The sequence below is a fragment of the Episyrphus balteatus genome, chromosome 3 (assembly GCF_945859705.1).
Source record: "Episyrphus balteatus chromosome 3, idEpiBalt1.1, whole genome shotgun sequence".
Lineage (NCBI taxonomy): Eukaryota > Metazoa > Arthropoda > Insecta > Diptera > Syrphidae > Episyrphus > Episyrphus balteatus.
In genome coordinates this window covers 99,206,404-99,223,223 of record NC_079136.1, presented here as the reverse complement: position 1 = coordinate 99,223,223, position 16,820 = coordinate 99,206,404, and the positions used below count along the sequence as shown (strand labels likewise).

General features: G+C 26.2%; 1 protein-coding gene across 1 annotated transcript in view; it reads right to left on the bottom strand.

Moving 5' to 3' along the window:
* Window positions 1-10,340: 10,340 nt before the first annotated feature.
* LOC129913085 (ras-like protein family member 10B) overlaps window positions 10,341-16,820 on the bottom strand; it is an 88,280-nt gene continuing 81,800 nt past the window's right edge. The window contains 4 exon segments of the mRNA XM_055991533.1: window positions 10,341-10,591; window positions 10,707-10,774; window positions 13,351-13,464; window positions 13,762-13,875. Coding sequence (XP_055847508.1) covers window positions 10,450-10,591; window positions 10,707-10,774; window positions 13,351-13,464; window positions 13,762-13,875 — 438 coding nt within the window. The 3' untranslated portion in view covers window positions 10,341-10,449.

The window sequence follows — 16,820 nt, the reverse complement described above, 5'->3', positions numbered from 1 at the left end:
AGTATCGTGAACTTGAATAAAAGATTAGAATTTGAGAAGTATGATGGAAGCTTAAACAGGGCATGATAAGAGCAAATGAGTATGATTTTAATATGTTTTTTAAATTTATAATCAGTATTTTTGTATTTAAATTTTTATAGGTGAGTAGTTTTTTACTCTATCTACTTTTTTGTCATATAATGATGTAGTAATTTTTTACCATGCTATTGTTTGTTTTCTTTCCGATTTGACAATACTTCGTTGGTAAAAAATTGTATAATGGTGGTATGCACATAAAAAACGGAGAATGCTTTCACTAGGAAATTAATAAAGTATGAACTTTTCATATCCACATTTTGCGCTTATCAAAAAAAGATTTTACTTGTCAATTCTATTTATTTACTATTTTTGCTGCAAATCAAATTGTTTGGATGAGCTTACAACTTTTATTTTCTCTTCGGCATGTAGTAACGGTATTTTTTGGTACAGGGGGAACTAACATTATGGGAACTACCTTCACTAAAAGCGGGAAACTAATTAACACTGAATGTGAGAACTCATTTTACTTTTTTTTATAAACGAAATTTCAAAATTAACGCACACTTTTTTTTTTCTTTAGTTATACCCCTGCGTCTTATTGTTGTGTTTTTTTATGTTTGCTTATTGTTTAGCAGGTCAGAAAAATGCTAATCTGCAACAATATTATCAACCAAAAAAAAAAGAGATGAACCCAATTTAGCAATTCAAGGTCTGAAAACTGATATTAAAATAATTTTTGTTTTTAAAGAAAAAAAATTTAAATAATCATTTTTAGCAAAATAAAACAAAACCGACTTCCATGGATCAAAACTGGGTTTTATAGTTTTTAAAATAGTTCCTATGGCTAATAGTGAACGAAATTGAAATGGGACCACACTGCAGCCACCAGCTTTCCAATACAAAAAGAATTATCAAAATTGGTTCACACAGTCTAAAGTTATGCGGTAACAAAATTAAAAAAAAAAAAAAAAATACAGACGAATTGAATATCTCCTCCTTTTTGGAAGTCGGTAAAAAATGGAAGCACGTGACAGTTCTTTACAATAATTTAATTCAATACTTGGTATGGACTCCTCTAGCGCATATGATAATTTGGAGGTTTTGTTCTAACTTTTCTTTCACTGGCAGTTTTCTGTTGATCAAGAATGCTTGGAGGTGGATTTCGGTCGCAAATGCCCATTTTTCAACATTTCCTAGACATCTATTGAATTTATATCCGGATATCTGTGTGGTCAATTCAAGGGTGGCATATTTTAATTTTGGAGATATTCTCAAACTACTCTAACAAGTACTGCATAAGATTGAACTGTGGACCAAATCTAGGGGTGATTGCACCGCATGCTGTTCGAGGATATCAGTCAAGTATCTTTGGGTACTTAAAGTAGGTCTTGGAGAGCTCACTAGCTCCGTACGTGTTGTAAAGTCTGTAAAAGATTCGCGGGTTGACAGATAGACTTCAGCATACCTCTCCAAATCTTCCCCACAAACATTTTATTCCATACCTTCAATTTAAGCTCACTCCTGTCTCATTTGAGAAAATAACCACGATACTGTGAGATAAAGTAATAATAGAACTTTTCTGTAAAATAAATATGATGTGCTTTAAATTTGAGGAGGAGTGTAATTTAAATATTTTTACAGAATAGGCTGTTGGAATTCACTTTCGAGATTTTGAGATTCAATGACTGCCAAAAAAATTTATTTTGTGAGATCTGTGGTACACTTTTTGAAATTGCTTGGTTTGACAAATTACGGTTTTTCAAAATGTTTTTAAAACCATTTTACTCTTTGACTTTGAGATTAATTTGCTCGGAAAAATATATCTCGAAACTCTGGTACTCTCTGAATCTTTCCAAAATATTTTTTTTTTTTTTTTCAAAATCCAATTCGACATTACTGTACGTTAAAGTGTCAGTTATCTAGCATATAAATGTTTTTTTGTTGTTTCGATACAAGTCTATAAGTATGGTGACCATTCGTCCTGGTTTACCCGGGACTGTCCCGGGTTTTTATTTAAGAAACCCGGGACGTATAAGTGTCCTGTATTTTGTAATTTGTCCCGTGATTGTCCCGTATTTCCACATTCGCTGGTTTTGTATTTAAAATTTTAAATACATTGTATGTGTATGGGAAAACAGTGGTTGGAAATTAATTTATTTTCTAATTTTTCGAATAAAAGCATTAGTTTAAAAAAAAATTCGTCAATTATTTAGTTCCAGCGTTTGCCAGGTTGAAATGCAACACCAGAAAGTTTTTTTTTTCGAAAGAATCCGGGACGAGTAAACGATAACTTGGGCGACAAGAATTGATAACGGTATTTCGTAGGGTTCAATACAATCATTTACTAGGGAGGGGGGTCTGTCTCCCTTCGTTTTGGCGGGACGGGCAATTTTCTAAAATATAGCGAGAAATAAAAAAAAAATATTGAAAAACAACGGCAACACTTACAGTTATAAATGATAAATTTTTCAATAGCCAGAATTGTACGGGTTGGGGTCGAAATTCTGTATGGGCCAAAATTCGGATTCCAAAATTCTGTATTCCAAAATTCTGTATTTTAAAATTCTGTAAATTCAAAATTCTGTATTTTAAAATTCTGTAAATTCAAAATTCTGTATTCTAAAATTCTGTAAACACAAAATTCTGGATTTCAAAATTCTGTATTCCGAAATTCTGTACTCCAAAATTCTGTAAATGATAAAAGAAAAATTGTTTTGATAATGAAAAAAGTGCGCACTTTTTTCATTATCAAAACAATTTTTATCTTTTATCATTTACAGAATTTTGGAGTATAGATTTTTGATATTTTCTATGCAGAACCTTGAAGCAGTTTGCGTTCGCCAGCTTAAGTTAAGTGTTATGAGTTAATCGTGATATAAAATGAATTCAGAAAAATGGAAAATATTAAGTTATTAAAACCTAATAAAGGAAAGGATAAATTGTGTGTCGATGGTTTTATGTTTAATAACGAAGAAAAAACTTTCGGAAAATAGGGTACTTAACTCAACTAACTATGTCCAATTTTTTCCGAAAAAGTGGAATTTTTTGAAAAAAAAAAAAAACAAATTCAAGTTAGTAGAACATGAATTTGTATGGAAAATGAAAATATTTTTTTTTAATGGAAAATCTCGGAAGTTTTTTTGAAAATTTGGTACTTAACTCAAAGCACTTAATTATTCAAAATAATTCCAAAAAAAAACAATTTTTTCGAAGATCACAGAAAAAAAATCATTTTTGTAAAAAATTTTTTTTTTTTTTAATTTTTGTTTGGCACCTAAATATTAAACCAAACCCGAATTTTTTACTAACAGTTTAAGGCATTTTCTGGTAATTGCTCTGCTAACTTTAAATCGAGTTAGCAGAACATTAAGTTTTTCCAAAAGTAAGGGAGCACTTGATATAATTTTGGGGTACTTGCTCTGCTAACTTGAGGGACATGTTTTAATGTAGAGATTTAAAATTACAGAATTTTTAAAAGCAGAATAATGGATTTGCAGAATTTTGAAAAACAGAATTTTGGATTTACAGAATTTTGAAATACAGAATAATAGAAAAGCAGAATAATGGAATACAGAATTATGTTCATACAGAATTTTTTCTTCAGATACAGAATTTTGGTCATACAGAATTTTGGAATACAGAATAACGACCCGTTCCCGAATTGTACACTTAATTCTAATTTTAAATCAAATTATTTCAATCAATTGTTCAATTTGGGAAAAAATGTTAAAAAAAAACACATTAAATACTATTTTTACCAAGACTGTGAACTTAAATATGAAATAAATTGTCTCAATTTGTTTCTTATCAAAAAATAATGCTTCTATGCCTTCTAGTTTTCGAGAAAATACGAGAAAATAAGAAAATTACCTTTATTTTTCATCATATTTTACAAAATTGCCCCTCCCGCCTAAACGGAGGGAGATAGACCTCTCCCTCCCTTAGTAAAAAATGATTGTATAAAACTCCTCAAAAAAATACCGTTATCAATTCTTGTACTATCGTACTCTCCCCAAGAACCTAGCTAAATATCAAAACTTTTAAGGACATATTAAAAATTGAATTACATAAATATTACACAATTCCAAAATCATTTAAAATAAAATTAAAATGCTAAAAAAAACAGTTCTCATAATTTTGATTAAAACAATATTTTTTAAGAAGTTTTTAACAGTAGCTATTATAAAACTTGAATGTCTTCGCAGTTTAAAAATAACATAAAAAATTATTATAATTTAATAAAATAAATTAAAGACAAACTATATTTTTAACTTTTCGTTTTATTTCTCAACAATCACGCTTTACTATTTTTTTTTTTTTCAAATTTATTGTTTTTAGTTATCACTTTTATATTTATATAAGTTTTATTTTTTTTTTTTGTTAAAAATTTATAACATAACTACATAGCGGTGTTTTTATACTCATTTGTTTTTTTATGTTTTTTTTAATATTGCATATATTAATGCGCATTTTGTGTTTGCGTGCCTAAAAATTTTAACAATAGCGGTAAATCTAAATATATTTTTTTTTTATTTCAAGCTTAAACCAAATAACTCATTGTGTATATTTACAATTTGTATGCAACATGCAATTAATATTAAGCAACATTTTTTTTTGTACATCATGCGTCAAAATATAATTTATTTTCATTTCAGCTTAAAATTTAATTCTGTAAGCTTGCTACGTAAGATTATCATGAACATTTTTTTTAATACTTTTTTCTTTAGTTGTTTTGTTTTTTAACAGCCGTTTTGACGATTCAATTTTTCGTAGTATTTACTCTCTTAAAATACGTTTCCTATTTCTTTGGTTTAAATAAAAAAATATTGTATGGAGAAGCTTAGCTGAACTATTTGTTTTAAATGAAAACTAGTGACCAAAATCTTATTTGCTTAAAATACTAATCAAAAAGAAGCATTTTAATGGGTTTAAATATTTTTGTTTAATGTAAAGTTCAGCCTTTTTTAATTTAAGCATTTTTATTGTTAAAAAATAATTTTTTTTTGTTGAATATGCGACACTTTAAAAATAAAAAACAAATACGTTCCTGGCTCTATGTGAGTAATTTTTCAAATCTTTGATTTTTAATGGTGAATTTTTAATATGTTTTTTTTTTTGTTTTGAATTCTTATGAAATATTAACAATGTTTTCCATTTTTGTGCGTTTTGTGTAATCTTTTTAGATGTCTTTATGTAAACACTGCTAAAAATACTTTTTTTTATTTTAATGCTTATACAACTATTGCTAAAAACGTGGCTTTTGATTTGAATATTATTCTTTTAATTACACTGGTCAACAAAATTAAACTTTTTTTTTTGTTACAGAAACAAAGGTATACTTTTCTATAGGATTTTGGTGTGCTGATCTCGAATCCGAAGTCAAAAAAATTCTATCACATCAGGTTTTTGAGATAATCCCGTTAGAAAATCGAAAATACCGCTTTTTACCAGTTTTCGAGATTATTTCATAGCTTTTGGTTATTTGTTTTAAATAAATTTGTAACGGTTTCTAATAGAACTAAATCTTGTTTTTCTAAATCCGTTTAAATCTTTTAAATATCTCTTTTCTTCTTTGAGAAATCTGAAATTGAAATCAACGTGTTTGGTATATCTCATGTTTATTTGCTTTTAATAGCAAATCTCGAAATGTTCTTTGCCAATCGCTTTCAAATTTTGACACAACGTTGCATTTACATTCCAGTAAGTTCTTATTTTGTTTTTAACAAGAAAAACATTATATTTTTCTCACTAGTAATTATTTAGTATAACTATCTGACACGGTCACGCTTTGATGTATCTCACCGCGATTCACCACCTTCGCAAATATAAAAACTTGCGAGATTCTAAATGGAACGTTGTGTCAAAATTTGAAAGCGATTGGCAAAGAACATTTTGAGATTTGCTATTAAAAGCAAATAAACATTAGAAATACCAAACACGTTGATTTCAATTTCAGATTTCTCAAAGAAGAAAAGAGATATTTAAAAGATTTAAACGGATTTAGAAAGACCAGATGTAGTTCTATTAGAAACCCTCACAAATTTATTAAAAAAAAAAAAACCAAAAGCTATGAAATAATCTCGAAAACTGGTAAAAAGCTGTATTTTCGATTTTCTAACGGGATTATCTCAAAAACCTGATGTGATAGAATTGTTCTGACTTCGGATTCGAGCTCAGCACCCAAAAAACCTATAGAAAAGTATATCTTGGCGTCTGTAACAAAAACCTTGTTGACCAGTGTTATTTTCATTTGCCATTTACAATTTGCCAGAATTATTTTCTAATATGGTTTTTATTTTAATTTTTTTTTTTTGAATATTATAATAGCCTACTACAAAAGATCACAACTTTGTTTTAGCATTTTTTTATATTTAAATTATAAAAAAGTATTGCATTTATTTAATTAGATAGTTTTTTTTTTTTATAATGAGAGGGTTTTCTTCATAAACATTTTTTTAGTTCGAGACATTTTCTTTTTGTATACAAATTCGGTATTCACAATTACATAAAATTTTCATCTTTGTTGTAAACTATGGTGGGATATATTTTTTTTTACTTTTGAATTTTTATGAAGTGGGATCAGGTAATGAAGAAATTCTTTAAACCATAAAATGGGGGAAAAGAAGGATTTTAAAGTTTTCGAAGAGTATGAATTTGATTTTTTTTTTTTTTAATTTTATGTAAATTATTATTTATTTATTTTTATAAGTGATTTTTTCATAAGGCTTATTGCAATGAGTCGTATGAAATTAAGTTTAAATTATACTTTTAAATATGTAATTAAATGAATTTAAATATATAATTAAATAAAAGGTTATTATCTATTCTTGCGAAACGAAATTAAATCAAATTTATATGTGCTCTATACAAAAAGATATAACGTATCAAAAAAAGACCATCTTTTTAAAATTATCTCTTTTAATCTATCTTCTCTATAAATTTCATCCAACAATAAATAGATGTAGGTAAATAAATAGAACCGCTGAAAACGGTTAAAAAAAATTTGACAACAGATAGTTTGAAAAACTCATTTCAGAAATCCAACACGTATTTAAATATATCTCACTTATAAGACCTGTTTGAGATTTTTTGCAAGCTTTCAAAAATTCCTAAAAATAATAAAACTTTTAAAAATACCCCTAAATGAATGAGTTTTGTTTTTTTAATTCATATTTCGAAAATTAGGGACAAAAGCCGTATTAGACGTCTATTATGTTTGTCATTATTAAAAATTAGTGAAAATTTCCCCTTCCTTACCCAGTTTTTTCTACAACTCGTATCTACTAATTTTTTTAAATTTTATTTTCAAAACAAATACATACATGTGTAGTTTGTTTTTGTTTTGCTCTTTAAATTAAAAATTATTAACTATAGTGAGTTATAGAAAAGACAAGGCATATACCACTTGAGAGGGTTAAAAAATACATATGTATCTTGTAAAAGCATTTGTTTTACATTACAAATTAAAAAAAAAAATATTTTGTAAATAAAAAAAGTTGCACCAAAAAAATTTATTGCAAGAAAAATATTTGCATTGAAAATAAAATTTTCAGTGCAAATACATTTTTTTTTTCAATGTAGACAATTTTTTATTCGCAATAATTTTTTATCAATGCAAAATATTTTTATTTGCAATACAAATTGTAGCTATATTCAATGCAAATATTTTTTTCAGTTGCAATAACAATTTTTTCAATGCAAAATATTTTTAGTTCAAATAAATATTTGTTTTTTCAATTTTAATTTAAAACAAATGCATTAAAAAATGTTTTTTTACAACCCTGGATAAAACTTCAAGTTTTGAAAAACAATTAAAAAAAAATCCTAACAATATTTTTTCTAAAAATAATGCTGTTTTTAACAAATATCATATTCAAGAAAAAGTTTATTCTTGTACTGTAGGTAATATTGTTTCAAAATCGATAAAAAAAAATTGTTGATAAAATAAGCTCAATTTTTTTCAATTTTATCTATCAAAATTTAGAGTTCGAAGTTATTGTATTCTATTATTCTTTAAAACTGGTCATAAGCTGATTAAAAATACCAATGAAATAGTGGACAATATTTCTCATTATGACAAAAGTACTGAAGATCAACATTTGGAAAGAATCAGGTGTTTTTCAAGGTCAAACCAGTAGCACACCAAGATTGGTTCACTCAAGTTGAATTTCATTTATATTAAATAATGGCGGAATAGGTCTGAAAATATGTATTAAGTGAAAGTCAATACAGCAGCATAACATAATTAAAATAATACAACACAATAGATACAAATAGTAGAAAATCATAATTTTTCTATCAATACCAACAAATTTCGTAAAAATTTCAAGAAAATTGAAAACTACTGGCAACTGTCGACTTTTTCACAAAACTTTTTTGTTCTAAAATTCTAGTTGCTGAAATTCTGAAGTAATTTTGAATTAAATAAATAAAATTAACTTAGCATAAATAATTTGTAAATACGACTCAATGCATCTAATATTTATTTCAACATATTTTAAACATTTTTTTTTTTTTAATTTTTTCTTAACTTGAAAGTTAAAACTCACTCATTTTTAAAATCTCTAAGTTTACAATTTTATTTATTATAATTTTTTATTTTCAATTTTCATTAATATTTTTTTTTTTTTGTATAACAAATTTTGTTGCAACCAACGTCGTAAAAACTACAAATTCTTTTTTGCTTCAGTATTATGTGCAATAATTTACACTTCAAAATTAAGTTATGTATATTAGGTATGTATACAGGGTGTCCCACAGTCACCGCCCCAAATGAAAACCATGGATTCCTGAGGTCATTTTAAGTCGAAAAACTTAAGAGGTAATTTTCTCGTTTTAGTCCCGTTTTCGAGTTACCACGGTTTTTATGATTTTTGCTCTCTTGTCCTTTAACTGGCATTATCTTTGCCAAACTACGTTTGATTTGAAAGATTTTTTTTACAACCAATCAAGAATTTATTACAGTTTAAGTTTGTCTCAAAAAACTTTTTTTCTGCGGACAACCGTTTCTCCGCAATTTTGCATCAAACACAATTTTCTTCGTTTTTTAAGTTGTTTTTTACACTTTCATATCATTTAAGTAAAAAAAACACGTTAATGAGAATTAATTTTTTGTGCTTTTTATTTAAGCCCAGTTTATTTCCATAAAAAAAATAAGTTTTATTGCATAAAAAAGACTACTGAAAGTAATTAAAAAATAAATAAACAAACTGAGTGAATTAAAAAAAAGTAATTTTTAAATAAAAAATTAATTTAAATGAATTATAAACTTTTTCTGAGCTATTGTGGTAAAGAAAGGAACAAAAAGATAAAGCTCAGAAGAAGTTTTAATTCATTTAAATTAATTTTGTATTTAAAAATTATTTTTTTTTTAATTCACTCAGTTTGTTTATTTTTTTTAATTACTTTCAGTAGTCTTTTTTATGAAATAAAACTTATTTTTTTTATGAAAATAAACTGGGCTTTAATAAAAAGCACAAAAAATTAATACTCATTAACGTGTTTTTTTGACTTAAATGATATGAAAGTGTAAAAAACAACTTAAAAAACGAAGAAAATTGTGTTTGATGCAAAATTGTGGAGAAACGGTTGTCCACAGAAAAAAAAGTTTGAAGACAAACTTAAACTGTAATAAATTCTTGATTGGTTGTAAAAAAAATCTTTCAAATCAAACGTAGTTTGGCAAAGATAATGCCAGTTAAAGGACAAGAGAGCAAAAATCATAAAAACCGTGGTAACTCGAACACGGGACGAAAACGAGAAAATTACCTCTTAAGTTTTTCGACTTAAAATGACCTCAGGAATCCATGGTTTTCATTTGGGGCGGTGACTGTGGGACACCCTGTATATAATTTTTTATCCATCGGTAATAATTATTATTGTATTAATATTATTTCCCTTTTGCTTAAGTGATAAAAGAATCTTATGAATGTCATTCTTTTTGAGTAAAATATTATTTACTTGTGTTTAACAAAAGAGAAAAAAATCTTTGGTGTATGTGTGCGTGTGTGTCTTTGTGAAAAATAAATTTGAGAAGAATTGGTTAGTATTGGCCTAACCCACCAATAAAAACATGATTGAGGCATCCGGAAATATATTATTTTGAGCCCTAAAATAAATTTCTTTATTAGGTGGAAAAACACTAGCTAAGTTTTGAACATTAGGAAGAAACCAAGAAATAGAAGTTTTCTTCTTTCAGATACAATGTTATGTCTGCTTATTCGAAAACTTAAGCACTTAATTATAGATTTTTGCAAGGACTTATTAGTGTAATCATATTTTTGTTGGTGGGCTAAACCAAAATTTCAATCAAAAAGACTGCATAATCCTTCTTACTTTTATTTTGATTAATTTTCTGTTTGCTTATTTTCTGTTAAATTTTTTTCACTAAAACTACCACGATTGTTGATTTATGAATTTACTGAGATATTGCTAGAGGATTGTGCAACGTCCTTTATTCCTATTTGATTGTGAATATTCAGTTCCAATAACACCACCGCTACCCAAGCCACTGCCACCGGTTGTCGTACAGCCCATTAATTCTCGAAAAACATCACCAATTTTGTAATTGTATCTATGGGAATTTCACAGTAGCAATGAGAAGCAGTTAAAAATTGGTTACAATCATGGGACACATTTAAACTTTTTGCTAAAATGTCCTATGGTCGTTAAGGGAATACTTTACTTACTTTGCTGAACATTCCACGTAGCCACATCGCCAGTGCTTTCGTACAAGGGTAGAAATGTCCTTCAATTCCTGAAATTGGTAAAATTTGGAAAATTTTATTAACTTTCATTAATCTTATTTGATGTAGGATGTAACTGTAGAGAGCATACTCGTAGAGTATAAATTTTACTAGGTAGGAGGTATACCTACTAAATTGAAATACACTCTTTAATTAACATTAATTATGATAATTTGTTGGGACATTGTTTTGTTTCACTGGATGCTATTTAACTTCACCGCAATTAGAAGCATACATTAGTTGTATAGCACAAAGATTGTGGTTATGTAGTTCTACAAAGAATAATTATTTATTGGAATACCTAGTTGGTTATGGTTTTATTACGTTCGAACAAAAAAGTTAATAATATGATAAAAGAATGCATATTTCAAAGATTCATTGAAGAAGTTAATCCCAGTATAGAAAATACTGAACCTAGATTATTGCATAGTTTTCGGCAAATATATATATTTTTTTTAAGAATTGCTCACCCCTAAAAATGCATTATTTTATAGATTTTACTGCTGATTTTCGTCAAATTTTATAAACTAACAAAAAACAGTGTAATCACGCACCACTATCGGGGACAAACGATTAATGAAAATTAGAAAACTGGTGTACCTACAATCCTACATAGTATTTTGTACTGTGTATTCAAATAAAAAGGAGGTTATATCCGCCCTATTTTTTAAATAAACGTAATTTATCACAAAAATACTTAAGTTTTGTAACAATTGTTAAACTTCCAGGAAATGTTGCTTTTCATGTTGAGTGTTTTTGAATTATCCATTTTTGCGCGACCATTACCCCTCCTGGATTCACCAATTTAACTTGGATTTTATCCCTATATATTTTATAAATTAAATATTAAAAAAAAATTAATGTAATAAAAAAACTTGACAAAAGTTTCATTTTGTAATAGGGATGAAGAATTCTGGATTTTCGAGATTTTGGTTTTTCGGGATTTTGGATTTTCGGTATTTTGGGGTTTTCGGCAATTTCGGTTTTCGGGATTTTGACAACAACCCAATTTTTCCACATTTCGTTTTCTCGAAAAAACACCCTTTAATCCAATATACTTGTATGGCTTCTTAAGATTAATAATGCTACATATTAAGGGTATTCACGTAACGAGATAATTTTGTACTTTGCAAAAAAATAGAAAATTCGGCAAAAGGTTTAAATGAACACCCCAGCAGAAAATAATTGCTTAAACAACTGTTTGTTAAACGTCAAATTGAACTTATAAAATTCGTTCACTTAAAAATTTTTTCAATTTAAAAAAATAAAGTCAAGCTAATTTTGAAAATACTATGCAACAATAAAAAAAAATGTAATTTGTTCAAATGAAATAATATTCTCTTTTCAATATGAACAAATGAACATACATATACATATACATATTTTATTTGTGGTTAACTGAATAATAAGACATAAATCGCATTCAAAAACATATTCCAGATATGGGGATCCCAGATAGCCATCCGATAGGTGATTGAACACACCCAAAGTTTATTAGATTTTTTTTCTATAGTTTCTGCTTCAAATTTGTGAGATAAAATTCTATGATTTGCGGAATATTTTTGCCATACAAATTTTGACAGCTCATTTCTACTGATAGAAAATTCTACGGTTTCTATGGGTTTTCCGCTCTTACGTGAATACCCCTATTACTTATGTTTCTTTCCCTAAAAAAAAAACACCATTTCATCCGAATTAAAAAAAAAAATAAAACGTTTTTCACAAGTTGTCAAACGAACTATATAAGAATCATTGAATTTTTGGGGCTAGTTCTTAAAAAAAAATTGTATTCGATATAACATTACGAAGCTACTACGAAGCGATTTTCTTTAAATTTGGTAGTTAAGAGTTTTGAGTGATACTCACAATGGAAACGGTTCCTGCCATAATACAAAAGGTTGTTTTTTATTAAACGGCTCTATTTTATTCAAAAAATATGTGTTGGGCCGGAAAAACTGTCCAACTTTTGAAATTAAAAAAAAAATATATTTTGAAAGATTTATTAACGACCTGCCAAATACAAGTTTTGTTGATTTCTGATTTTCTCATAAACGACTCAACGGATTTTGTTTTTTGAAGAAACCAGTTGAGTAATTTTAATTTGATTTAATGAATTTTAAACAATGTTTTGTGTTTTGATTAATATTTTTATCCGATTTTTAATTTTTTACTAAAGCCATTTAAATATATGTAAAATGGCTTTAACGATTTTCAACATTTTTGTTTCTAAAAATTCTTTGAAATACATAAATTAAAATTTTTAAAGGTAAAAATCACTTAAAAATATGTTTTTGGCATTTTAAAAAAAATGTTAAGCTCTTTTTTCTGTTCATATTAGGTACAATAATATTTTTCTTTTTTTTTTCATTATTACATAGAAAGTCTTAATACTTCAAGCATGTTTTACCATAATAGCAAGTACGTGGGAACCAGTCGTGCATTTTATTCAATAGGCCCACATCTTGTAAAGGGTGTTTTACCCTTCATTAAAACGAAAATCATAAACTCATTAAAATAATTTTATTCCTATGGCAAAGATAACATTTTAATGTAAGTTTCTTACGAGTACAAAAAAAACAAAGTTTACCTGAGAATTCGACTGAACTTCGGTGATTGTATCGCATTTATTACCAACGACTATAATACTAAAATCACGATGGCAAAAACTGTCCAAAATTTGATCTCTCATCGATCGGCAGTACTGAAAGAAAAAGACGAACAAAACAATATTGTAAATTTCAATTACGTCAAGATTCACATAGGCCCAGTTGTATACTAAACTGGTTTAGCTTTTGTTCAAGTTTTTTAATCCAACAATTTCGACAAATAAATCAGTCCTTCAATTATGGTTAAAGAATGCACTTGACTATTTTATCTTATATGAACTTTAAACAAGAGCTATATTAACTTAAGCCGAATTCTTAAGATACAAATAAATGCTAAAAACCACGGTAAATATATTTTAAAAACCGGCCTTTATAAATTCCATTTAACCTACCTGAAATGTTTCCAAATTGCCCATGTCAAAAACCAAGACATAAGCATGTACCGTTCGCAGCCCCAGTGGATGACCATTATTCCATTCAGCAAAGTTATCAGCTGGAAATCTCTTCTTCTCCAATTTGAAATCCATAATAAAGAGTACCAAAAAAGAAAATACAAAAAAAAGGTATTAGTATTGAAATTTAACAAAAAAGCAAAATCTCATTGTTGTTCCATTAACAAACAAAATAATAAAAGTTTTGAAAAGGTTTTTTTTTGTAAATTGAAATGTGGCCAAACTGAGGACGAAGAAGACAAAAACATTTACAGAATGGAAAAAAAACTACCATTTGTGGTCAAATGACCAACTACCATTTACACAACAAAAACTGTGTCATCTGGTTGTGATATGTGTGTATAAATATGTATGCCATTGTGACCTAGTCACATTCGAGTCCGGAATCCATTATGTTCCTGAATTATAAGTTTAAATATCATTTATCTGCATGAGGAAGACCTCACAGGTTATACCTACGTTGTAAAATATAAATACACATACATAGATATGCATGCTTAAAAAATGGCAGGAATACCAGATAACCACTCACTCACGCTGAGACAAGCCTGGGTATCCTATTGAGAGGAAAATTTCCAAGTGTGGATGTGTCACTTCATGGAAAAGCTTAAAATGGCATTTGTCAACAAAGTGAATCATGAGCCTGTTGTTCTTTTTACTTACGATGTATTATTATAATAGGCATGTAGATTTGTATTACAAGGACATTTAAAGGATTCGAGAAAAATCCTTTATTGAAAAATATGAAAAGTTGGCCCATAATTTATTGACAATTGTTGAAAATAGCTATGGCTATGGAGATTTCGATAAAAATTAAAATTAAAATTAAAATTAAAATTAAAATTAAAATTAAAATTAAAATTAAAATTAAAATTAAAATTAAAATTAAAATTAAAATTAAAATTAAAATTAAAATTAAAATTAAAATTAAAATTAAAATTAAAATTAAAATTAAAATTAAAATTAAAATTAAAATTAAAATTAAAATTAAAATTAAAATTAAAATTAAAATTAAAATTAAAATTAAAATTAAAATTAAAATTAAAATTAAAATTAAAATTAAAATTAAAATTAAAATTAAAATTAAAATTAAAATTAAAATTAAAATTAAAATTAAAATTAAAATTAAAATTAAAATTAAAATTAAAATTAAAATTAAAATTAAAATTAAAATTAAAATTAAAATTAAAATTAAAATTAAAATTAAAATTAAAATTAAAATTAAAATTAAAATTAAAATTAAAATTAAAATTAAAATTAAAATTAAAATTAAAATTAAAATTAAAATTAAAATTAAAATTAAAATTAAAATTAAAATTAAAATTAAAATTAAAATTAAAATTAAAATTAAAATTAAAATTAAAATTAAAATTAAAATTAAAATTAAAATTAAAATTAAAATTAAAATTAAAATTAAAATTAAAATTAAAATTAAAATTAAAATTAAAATTAAAATTAAAATTAAAATTAAAATTAAAATTAAAATTAAAATTAAAATTAAAATTAAAATTAAAATTAAAATTAAAATTAAAATTAAAATTAAAATTAAAATTAAAATTAAAATTAAAATTAAAATTAAAATTAAAATTAAAATTAAAATTAAAATTAAAATTAAAATTAAAATTAAAATTAAAATTAAAATTAAAATTAAAATTAAAATTAAAATTAAAATTAAAATTAAAATTAAAATTAAAATTAAAATTAAAATTAAAATTAAAATTAAAATTAAAATTAAAATTAAAATTAAAATTAAAATTAAAATTAAAATTAAAATTAAAATTAAAATTAAAATTAAAATTAAAATTAAAATTAAAATTAAAATTAAAATTAAAATTAAAATTAAAATTAAAATTAAAATTAAAATTAAAATTAAAATTAAAATTAAAATTAAAATTAAAATTAAAATTAAAATTAAAATTAAAATTAAAACACTAACCCAACCCAAGACACAAAATTATTTCAACTTAAGCAAATACTTTATATTACTTGAAAATTTATATGAATAAATCATTCCAACCACTCTATTTCATAGCACACACAGCCGTGCCTTAATCTTATGTAATATTATATCCACTTGACCTAGATTAATACAACTCATTTATACACAACCCCTTTCCTTAAATCAGCTAATTTAAAAATACATCTGTTCGGACATGATCTCTGGCATAATCCAGCACTTAAGTGTGTCAACCCATACCCGTATTCAACTCTTTACCCCTGAAGGCTATAATTAAATTTACGAACCAAGTACGTACGTACATACATACCTATACATATATTTAAAAGTAAAACAAAAAATAAACAAGCTTTAAGGGTGTTAGATTCTAATAAAATTATCTCGTCCATTTACTACGGCAAGGCGCGACACCCCTAGAGGCAGACCGACATGGGCGCACAGTGGAATATTTAATTAAAGAGTTAGAAATAAATCCTGAAAACCCTTTAAAATTCTAAAATGAATCAAGAACCAGAAATCACACCTGAAAAAGGGGTTAAGATCTGAGTAAAAAAACTTAACAGTTACACTACTTTATTTATCATTACCACACTTGTCACTTGCAAGACTGTCTACTTGCCCTTTCCTTGGATACTCTATACTTGATACTTGTTACTTGCAACTTACTACTTGTTACCTGCTATTCGCTACTTGCAGCTTGTAACTTGCAACTTGGTTCTTGCTGCTTGCTACTTGCTACTTGGTTCTTGCTACTTGCTACTTGCTATTCCTACTTGCTATTGGCTTCTTGCTACTTGTTACTTGCTACTTGTTACTTGCTACTTGATACTTTGAAATTTAATTAAGTTCTCGATTAAAATCAGAAACTCTGTAGCAAGTGGAACAATACCGCAGGCCAATGTTATGAGAAATTAAAAAAAATCCAGACAAAAATCCAGGCTTTAAAATAAAAAAAAAAATCTATATTAAGTTCTATTACCAAGTAACCCACTGTGCGGAGGTAGCTGTGGCAACGCGTTGTGGGAGCATGACATTGTGCTGC